Source organism: Cyprinodon tularosa, unplaced genomic scaffold (assembly GCF_016077235.1).
Source record: "Cyprinodon tularosa strain WSP-4 unplaced genomic scaffold, ASM1607723v1 ctg499, whole genome shotgun sequence".
Classification (NCBI taxonomy): Eukaryota; Metazoa; Chordata; class Actinopteri; order Cyprinodontiformes; family Cyprinodontidae; genus Cyprinodon; species Cyprinodon tularosa.
Genome location: NW_024039228.1, coordinates 18,019 through 27,867, shown reverse-complemented (window position 1 = coordinate 27,867; position 9,849 = coordinate 18,019). Strand labels below are relative to the sequence as shown.

The window sequence follows — 9,849 nt, the reverse complement described above, 5'->3', positions numbered from 1 at the left end:
CTGCTGTTAAAAAAGCCATGTGACTTTGTCTATAACATTTCTACTGTATATTTGTTGTCATCGAGACATTTTTGAACGTAGCTCTGCTGTTTCTACTCAGATGGTGTTTCCTGTGCACAGACAACCTTGGATTTATTCCGAACTGTTTTGGTAGCATAATTTCATTTACCGGCTCATCTGTTAACCCCTAACAAAACTATTGATGTACCCGGCACCCTGGTTTTAACGGCAGACAGAGTAAGTGGGAGTAAATACATTACAAAATTGGTATTATTATCAAAGGTATACGTTTGAGTACTTCAGCAAACCGCAGTCGTGGTTATATGATTGTTTTAAGACGATGCCTTTATTCAGCTTGAATTTATTGGTGCCATTGTGCAGATTACTTCTTATTTTTGTTTGGGGTGATCAGATGAAATTAGCTGTAAAGATAAATGTACGTATATTACAAAAACGAATTTGTGGTAAGTCTGGGATGAGGCGGGGGTGTTACTCTACTATAACAATTCAGAAGCGAGTAAAGGTGAGTGTTTAATGGACGATCAAGAACTTCAGGTAGTTGTCCTGAAAGGATCATTACCAGGGAAACCTTCAAAGGAAGGTTCAAGTAAGAGTTTATGTTGCCTCCAGTGCAGTGCTTGCTCTGGAATGGCAGCAAGGATGGAGACTATTTGAAAAGTGATAATGAAGCCTTTTCTCCTTATGTTTAAAAAAACAAAACATTAAAGGCTAATTAATAAATTGGTAGGAAGTAGGAGTTGGATAAAATGTCCTTCATGCTGTTTAAAATACTTGGATAAATGACAGCTTGGGAAACTGTATACTGTGTTGACTTATAATCAGACTGAGAAAAGTACAATAAATTGGATTTTGTTGATTGTAAGTGCACTGCCCTAATCACGAGGCCACAGCTCCTCTCGCAGTGGGCTGCCATTGTGTGGCACCAGGGGAGCAATCGGGGGTTAAGGGTCTTGCTCAGGAACCCAGGGTGGAGGCTTGAACCAGGTACTCAGAACCTTCTAAGAGCACAAGCTCACTGCTCTAAACACTAGGCAAATACTCCCCCTTTTACAGTATGTACTCCATTTAAAGATTAATCATTTACTAAATTAGTTGACGATTATTTCAATAATCACGATTAATCTGATTGTTTCCGCCCTAAATATTGCTACAAAAAAGAAAGATATTTATTTAATCCTGTGCTCTAAATGTTAGTTATCAGTGCTTCCTGATAATTTCCCTCTGGAATTATTAAAGAATTTCTTATTCCTGTGATCTATCCTGACAGAGACTCCAGATCACAAATGTCACTGCAGAAAATCTCACGTATCCCTGCCTCCAGCCTGCTGTGCACCGTCCATGACATCCGCTGGCTCCTACGCTCTGTCACGCCCCTTGCTGTGCCCAACAGAGCTCTGGTCCAGAGTGAGTACCGTCGGCCCGGCCAACCCAGAGAGGACAAGCCTCCATGGCAGAAGATAAAGTTTGACCTCTCTAAGGGTCTGGAGGGCGTAAAGAAGCACTTCAAGCTGCTGAGACAGGAGTTTGCTGACCGCTTGGTCGGTCCGGAGGGTAAACCCATCATCGAGCACATGCTGGAGCAGAACAGGGTGATATGGGAGTTCAGAGGCCCTGAGAGCCTTCAGAATTGGACAGTTTCTTCTGACAGGGAGATTGGAGGCCAAAGTGAAATTTATCTAAAGCATGGAAGAAACAACGACACCTGCTTTCTGTACGGGACCCTTTGTTCTGCACCTCCTAGAGATGGAGAAACGCGCTACAGTGGATATTGCACCATGCGCTCCAAGCAACCTCTGGTTCGTGATCAGCCGGGCGCTGCTTCCTACTCTGTTTCTAAAGTCCTTTAATCTCTTCTGGTGCACAAGGCAATGAAGCAAACTGAGGGCTAAAACGTTTCCTGTCTTCTAGGTTTCATTTGATCGGAAAACGCACCATGACTGGTCCAGTTTCAACACCCTCCATATGCGGATTCGGGGTGATGGCCGCCCATGGATGGTCAACATTGCGGCAGAAACCTACTTCTCTCATCAGAAAGACGACATCTACAGCTACTTCCTGTACACCAGAGGAGGGCCATACTGGCAAGATGTAAAGGTAAGGAGGACAGAACAGAATGGGTAGGAAAACTTCAAATAAATCTTTTTTCTCTTAGATTAACAATACTTTTAAAATGAGCTGTGGAAATGGGAAGCATTTTCACATGGAGGGTTTTATGTTAAAAGAATCGGCAGTGCAGATAAAGTGAAACTGAACATCCTACAAAAGAAAAAACTTAAGAGCCTCACGCATTAATATTTAGCACTCTGAACTTCAGTGCTTTTTTAGGATTAATATAAAAATAAAAAGCACCAGTCTTTTAGCTTGATGCATTCTGGATTCCATCTGCAGACTATTTTGACATAATTTATCAAAGGCTATTCGTCATAGTACTTCATTAATGACTTTTGCATTGGGTGGATTTAATGTATTTTTCACCAAACTGGTTTAAATGCCCGCTATTATCTACTACCTAAAATTGCAAAAAGTAGTTAAAGTAGTTAAAGTTTTGAAAAGATTCTTCACGCAGACAGACATGGATTTTATGGAAAAAGACCAGTTCCTAAAGCCGATTTTCATTTGCAGATCCCGTTCTCAAAGTTCTTCCTTACTCATCGAGGGAGAATACAGGATGACCAGCATCCTCTTTGGCTCGATAAGGTACCTCAACTTAAATGTGGCCCAAACCACAGAATGAAATTCACTGACACTCATTCATTACCTCAAGATCTTCCACCATCCAGAGGTCTTCAGATTATTATTAATCTATTCATTCTGTTTACAGATTAATACCATTGGCTTTACTCTTGGAGACAAGGCAGACGGTCCCTTCCAGCTAGAAATCGATTTTATCGGCGTGTGCAAAGACTATGCACACACAGAGGACTTTGCATATGAGGTGTACAAGAGAAACCCGGAAGTTTGAGAACACAACTGATTTTTTTTTTAACCTCTTTTGATTTTATTTTTCTGTAATATAAGTAGTTAAATAAATCTATACATCAGTTCGGGAAAGTGTCGCTTTGTCTCAATTAATAAATGGATTTTGGAGAAAAAACATTTCAGATCAAAAAGACTATTTTTAATTTATTTTTAAAGTCAAAGTAGGAAGGAAACCTGCTGATATGCTATCAGGAGGCAACTGAATAACATCACAGATGGGGAATAATTAGGAATTTTATTATAAAACAGAGCAATAAAAGACCAATTAAGAAATACAGAGACCATATCAAATGTTTTTTCATTAGTCTTTTGAACACCAAATGTCTTTCATTTAAAGTTAATAAAAAACACCAAAACAAAGCAGAAACAAGAGTTAAAGTACCAATATAAACAAGCTGGACAAAAATGCAGCATAAGGTAAAATAAAAAAAATGAAGATATCATTTCTACATCAAAGCAAGCTGGAGAAAATATCATGGCTCTTCTACGTTCCTTTGACAAAATATTTAGACTTAAAGTTTTCCCAGTGAGCATCAGCGGAACCACGCCCTGCCTACATCATCACAAGTCCTCTCCTCGCGCCGAGCATGCTTTCCTTTTTCTGTTTCCGGGTTTCCAGCTGTCTGTTTCTCCGGTCGTCCCTGAACACGACAGAAGATGACTCAGAAGGGCTGTACGAGCTGATCATGTTTAGAGGTTCGTCTGTAGCTTACCTGGAGAGGATTTTGGGCTTTTTGTAGCTCTCTTGCCGAGGATTGGAGACAGACGTGTTTGTTGCTGCGTTTTCCTTCACCTCTCCGAAAGGTTTCAGTTTACCTGCGGAGCGATTCAACCATCAACAACCCCATCTAGCATTAAACCCCCCTGGGAAGCTTCGCATAGCTTAGAACAGTCTTGTTACCTTTATGAGGTTTGTAGCAGAGGGGCCGCGACAGGCTGGCCTTCAGATCAAAGGCTGGTTTCTTTTGGGTTCCAGGAGTTGTTACCGCACTTGTGTTTCCGGTGAAAACAAAAGGTCCTGGGGGGAAAAATAAAACTCGTCTTTACACAAACACTTCTACAATTACAGCTCCTAACATGGACCACCTTATGAAAGTTCAATGTTTTGACACAATAAAACAGAATTGAATATTTCAAGCTTTATTACTTGTTTCTGATTACAACGTGCTTACAGATGATTAAAAAAAAATAATCCAACATTGGGAACTCAAGGTGTTACGCCCTAATAAGTTAAATCAAAGTTCCCTGGTCTGTTAGTTTGAATTATTGCTTCATGTGATTTATTTTTCGGTAAGGACAATATATAATAACCGACCTTATGTAAATAAACCAGACCTCACCTCTGTTGTCCCTAGACAAAACAAAATTCTCCTCTCTACAACCCAACTAAAGTTATCAAACACAAAATGACTAAACTACACAAATGTGTTAATCAATAGAATAAAAAAAAAACAAATAAGGAAACTACATGCAAAAAAAATTATAATTAAAAGTAACTTAACTGTTCATATTGGTGGCAAAAGAACATGGAGAAAAATGGAAAAGCCATATTTATTTTCTGGCAAGAACTGATACCTGCCATCGTATCTAAAGGTACCAGTAGCAGGTTCAGTTACCGTGGTGATACTGAGCCCAATTGGCCAACAAACTATCCTGATCTGACGCTTATTTAAAGATTTATTAAGAGCAAGATGAGCAATAACAGAAGCATCACAGATGACCTGAAGGTGGACTCCCCATCACACCTCAGCATCACTACGGGCTGATCACCTCCATGCAATACCATACTGAAGCTAAAGGCGGCCTAACCAATTAAGGGCGGTTATTTGTAACCTTGGCCTTAGCCATTTAACTGTTCACACCAAGTGTGATGGTCTTGTCTGTATATACTTAATGTATATTTTTTATATATTTTAAAATATTTTTTATACTTTTTCCCCACTGTGGGACAAATAAAGGATTATCTTATCTTATCTTACTCCCGCAGCCGTGTGGCAGTAAACTTGCCGCAGATATTTTTGATTTATGCCTAATTTTTAAACGTGGTCTGCGCTATGTTATTCCTCGCCACAATGCAAGAGGGACAATCAGGAACTAGCTGTGGTTCTAGATACGGCAGAGGCGGTGAGGAAGTGGGGGCAAGTTTGTGCGACAACGAAGGGAAATGAGGGCGAAAAACATCAGGGATCCAGGTGGAAATAGGGTTCCAGTGTTCTCGCGCACCTCACTCTACTAGCTGGTCCAACTTCACGGGTCGTTTTCGGCAATGGCAGTCATACAAACAAAACAAGCCAGTACAGTACCAAACAGGAATCAGAGGCCTCCTGTCTGCGGTCACCTACAGTTTGGAGAGGTGCACCAGAGTGTTGTGGCAGGGGCTGAGGTACATTTGCATAAACTGCGACACACATGCAGACGGCCCTGTTTCTGATTATAAATCAGACTTCAGTCGGTTACAGAAAAAAAACTGTTCAAAAGACAAAACACTTAGATAAAAGAACCTTCTCTTGTTTCCATGTTCTGCAAGCTAGAATCATCACAATGACAACAGATAAAGGCTTAAAATATTGAATCTAAAACATAAAAGAGTTTTACTGTGAAATGAGTGTATAGTGGATCAATGAAGAGGTTGAATTACCTGGAGTCTTCTGGGCAGAGAATCCTGACGTCTTGACCATGGCGGGCTTTCCTGCATCTGCAGCTGTTTTTTTGGGGGTGCTGGAGGTGATGGACAGTGAAATCCGAGCTGGGGTCTTCACCAGGGATCTCTTAAACTCATTATCAAGTGTAGCCTCTGAGAATCTACAGGGATTTTAACAGGGTTCACTGCGGAGCTCTGAGAAATAAGGTAAATGTGAAGATTCCACTGTATTGATTCTAACTGACTCACCGGACATTGATCCTGCGAGTAGAAAGGACAGTAGGTCTGAAAGGAACATAGTCTTTCCCAGCAGGTTTTTTTGAAGGAATTTTACTGGCTACAGGCAAAGTGTGCTGACGCTTTTCTTCAGCGGGCGTCTTCTTGACGGGGCCTGGACTGAACATAGAGGCTTGCTCTGACTTCTTCTATAAAACAGAGAAAAGAAAAAAAAAAGAAAAATAAGCGGAGACTGGGGAGTCTATAGAAAGGCGCTCTGCAGAAGTAGCGCATTTCCATCCTATTACAAAACAAAGTAGATGTTGTGCACTTTTCCATAACATCTTGGATGACGAGTCAGGCTGTTGCATTTGTCTCTAATCAGCAGCTTTTGAAGTTAACTTAAAGCAAAAATAAATGTGCACTTTAGCCAAAAGAGCAATAAGCAATAATGACGGCACAAATAAGGTTGCCATGTAAGAGACACTAGGACGTAGTCCAGCTAAACTAAAGATTCAAGTTGTTCTGCAAATACTTTTAAACGATGCTGAGGCTCAATTCCTTGTTAGTAAAAGGGAGCGCTACCGCAGGTCATTCATCCCTGCTGCTATGAGACTCTACAATGTATGATGTGCAATTATTCTATACCCTGAACAATACTTATATCTATATAAATATCCATCTATATAAATACCCATGTAAACACCCTCTGCAATAACCCAGTATAATAATGCTTCTAAAAAATAATAATAAAAGCTGCCATATGTGGACACACTGCACCTTTACTTCCTTTGGCACCTTCTTCTCCTTTGACTATTGGAGCTGATGTAACGAGAAAATTTCTCCACTGTGAGAACAATAAAGTCCATCAATCAATATTGTTCAGAGTTGTTTGCTTCTCTTGCTAGCTTTCATGTTTGCAGGCTGCTGCAAATACCAAATTTTTTGTTTCGGTAACCCCGGGAACGTTTTTATTACTGGCTCAGAAATCGGGAGGTAAACGAGGTAAACACACTGCACCGGCAGTTTCAGTTTGATGATGATCAATTTCTTACTTATTGGTGAATATTCTCGGTTAAAAAACAAACCACTGGACTTGTTTTCTAAAGTTTGAAGAGGTTTCACTTCCCACCCCAAAAGCTTTCTCAACTGAAAATGTCGAAAGTAGCATTGAGTTTCAGGGTTATAGGGTAGCCCAAACAAAAGCCTTGTTATGGTAATGGCGAATTGTTAGGGTCGTTGTTGGCCTGGCTGACCAGGCGAGATGTTGTGATTCCCTGCATGAGTATGAGGAGTCAGATGATAGCGGCAAGGAATCAACTCTATCGCTGCATTGTAGGTTTTTGAGAACTCATGTTCCAGCTCTTAGCGTTTTATTAACTTTCTCGCTTATTGCACTTTTAACAGAGAAAATTAGGGAATACTCACAAGTCTGGATTTTACTTATCTGGTTATAAAATAAACTAGAAAAAAAATAAATAACCAAAATTATAACAGACCAACATCATCAAATTACCTTCAGGTCCTTCGCTGGAGTTTTGTAGGTCTCTGTCTGCTTTTTCTTCCTCTGAACATAGCTGTCAATGGATTCCATCTTGTTGAATTGGGCCTCATGGAGCTTTTTGAAGTCTGATGAAAAACAAAATGATCAAATTTAAGTAATTGATCTTGAAGAAGTTGTAATTTAAAATGTTGTTTCCTATCGTCTGTCATAAACCAGAGGGGAATGGGGTGAAGAAAAAAACAACTTACTGGGAGTGTTGGGTTTTAACAAAGTCTTGCTTTTCTGCTGTAACCCTTGGTAACGAGGGATCCTGCCACCTTTGGCCATTTTTGGAGCCTTCTCTGTATGTGGAATTTCTATTGATCAAGATATAAAAAAATTAGATGCTAAAAATGGTATAAACACATTTAACTCTGAGAGAAACAGCCATAGTTTGAAATTAAATCTACTGTTACAACTAGACATGAGCTGGTTACCAGGATCAAGTTATAATAATCTAACATCAAAAATATAAATAAAATAGATAAATCAACAGAGTTTAAAAGAAAAAAAAGTGACAGTTTCAGTCAGCTTGGTTAAAAAGAGATATTTTTTATGTTTTTTTGTAAAACAAAAGTCATATTCAGTTGCAGCATGCAGCTGCATGGAGATAAATAGCCAACTTATCAGACTCATTGCACTTATGTCACTGATAAAGCTTAAATGCAAATAATTCTGCACATCAAGTTCTTAATGCAATCATTATTATTTTTATTTTTGGTGAGGTCAGGGCATCAATTTAATGAATAAAGGATTCCATAATAAAAATGTATATTAATCAATGTTAATTTCCTACTGCAATAGAAATACTTGCAACATTCCTCTTTAAAATACAATCTGAGGTATATGTATGCAACTCGGGTCCGCAAAAAGTTTTGTTTTTTAACACACCTAAAGCTTATACCTAATACATATAGGATAAAATACATTGTAAGATGTTTAATTTGTCCTTTACTCAGCCCCACTGACGGACAATGCCTCATTCCGGTCTTTAGGATTTCATCTCTTCAATTAGATTTTTTTTTTGCACATTTTTGTCAAAAATTACTTATCGGACCTGATTCTGCATGCAGGGAGTTTTGCTCGCTGGAGTTAGGTTGCTGCTGGTCTTTATCAGCAGGTTGGGGCTCCAGTGCAGTCACTTCAGAGTCCCTGTCAGGGGACACCTTTCTTTTTTTCTTATCCACTGCACTGGATGGCGGGTTGCATAATTCAGATGGGCCATCAACCTAGAAGAAAAAAAAAAGAAATTTAATATAAGCCCGAGATAACATAATTGTCATTTTAATTTATTGGCTTTTCTAAACTACTAACCTCAGCAGCACCAGAGGATATCTTTCTCTTTGTACAGTTGCCTCTACCCCGCCGGGTATTCACAAACGCAACAGCACTGGCAGCTTCATCATGACCAACAGCATCCTGCAACGCCTGCTCACTCTCTGGAGCTGCAGTTGGAGGATCTTGTACAGTACAGTTGTCTTGTTCCTTTTTTAAAAAATAATGCACAAAACACCCATAAACATGCATTTTCTCTTTCCATGCATTGTTGTAGTTATTCCATTTTGTTGTCTGCCAGGTTACCTGCGCTTTGTTTTGTTGTTCGTAGTGTTGTTTGATGGCTTTCAGGAGTTTATCGGCCTGTTTCGAAAAGAATTAACGTTAAAACGTACTTAGCTCGATATATTGATGGCGCGCATCTTTCGTTAGCATAATAAGTGTGAGTAACCATTCATAAAAACATGTCAAATTACCTTCATATTTGCCTTTAGTCCCAGCTCCTTCGCAAGGCTTCGCAGCTCCGCATACTTCATGGAGTCCAAATCCATGATCATCTGGCAGTTTGGACTTTAATATAGCCTACTTCTTTTTGTTATTGTTGTTGTTTTTGTAGTTTGTATTTTCTTCTTCGTCGTCTTTGAGGAGTTAAATGGCGGTTGGCAAACAGCTTGTTTCGTACTACCTCGGCGCCCGACGGTTAAAATTGCCTCCGATTCAAAGCACAAGTAAACGAGCTGTTCGATTGGCTGTTGTCGTTGACCGGATATGACGCCCAGCCAATCAGAGTCAAGGTAGTTAGATTTTAGTTTGCGGATTAAATTTGCCAAATATGTCGACATATACAACTATTCGACAGTATTTTCATTAGATGTTTTAAATGAAGAATAAATAAATAAATAGATTGTCGTTATTTTAAGCTGAAATCATATTTTGTATCTTACACATTTTCTATTTTAAAGGTTCCTCTGCGGTAGTGTCTATTTTTTATTAAGCTTACCGTATTGTTCTTTAAACATTGTTGTTGCTCTTAACAGCACATACAATACATGTGCTAATACAAAAAAAAGACAACATAACATAACCAAGTGTGCTTTCCCGTACTAGAACATTACATTGTGAAAAATGTAAATAAGACAGTATAAAACCGGGAGGATGTGACGTACTGATTGAA

The 9,849-nt window shown here is 39.3% G+C and overlaps 2 protein-coding genes across 3 annotated transcripts; one reads left to right on the top strand and one right to left on the bottom strand.

Moving 5' to 3' along the window:
* The first annotated feature begins 33 nt into the window (after positions 1-33).
* On the top strand, positions 34-3,115 carry ndufaf1 (NADH:ubiquinone oxidoreductase complex assembly factor 1). Its single transcript, XM_038302755.1, has 5 exons — positions 34-237; positions 1,289-1,817; positions 1,930-2,115; positions 2,644-2,718; positions 2,843-3,115. Exons 2-5 carry the CDS (start codon positions 1,305-1,307, stop codon positions 2,981-2,983), a joined length of 915 nt encoding a protein of 304 aa, XP_038158683.1. The 5' UTR covers positions 34-237; positions 1,289-1,304; the 3' UTR covers positions 2,984-3,115.
* A 408-nt stretch (positions 3,116-3,523) lies between these two features.
* nusap1 (nucleolar and spindle associated protein 1) lies at positions 3,524-9,400 on the bottom strand. Of its 2 annotated transcripts, none has more exons than XM_038302753.1 (11): positions 9,152-9,400; positions 8,982-9,038; positions 8,715-8,885; positions 8,458-8,629; positions 7,610-7,717; positions 7,374-7,486; positions 5,891-6,066; positions 5,639-5,802; positions 3,902-4,018; positions 3,714-3,816; positions 3,524-3,641 (listed from the first exon to the last, which is right to left on the bottom strand). In XM_038302753.1, exons 1-11 carry the CDS (start codon positions 9,230-9,232, stop codon positions 3,554-3,556), a joined length of 1,350 nt encoding a protein of 449 aa, XP_038158681.1. In that variant the 5' UTR covers positions 9,233-9,400; the 3' UTR covers positions 3,524-3,553. The 2 variants fall into 2 exon arrangements, with proteins under 2 accessions (XP_038158681.1, XP_038158682.1); XM_038302754.1 differs by having other exon boundaries at positions 5,891-6,063.
* Between the last annotated feature and the right edge of the window lie 449 nt (positions 9,401-9,849).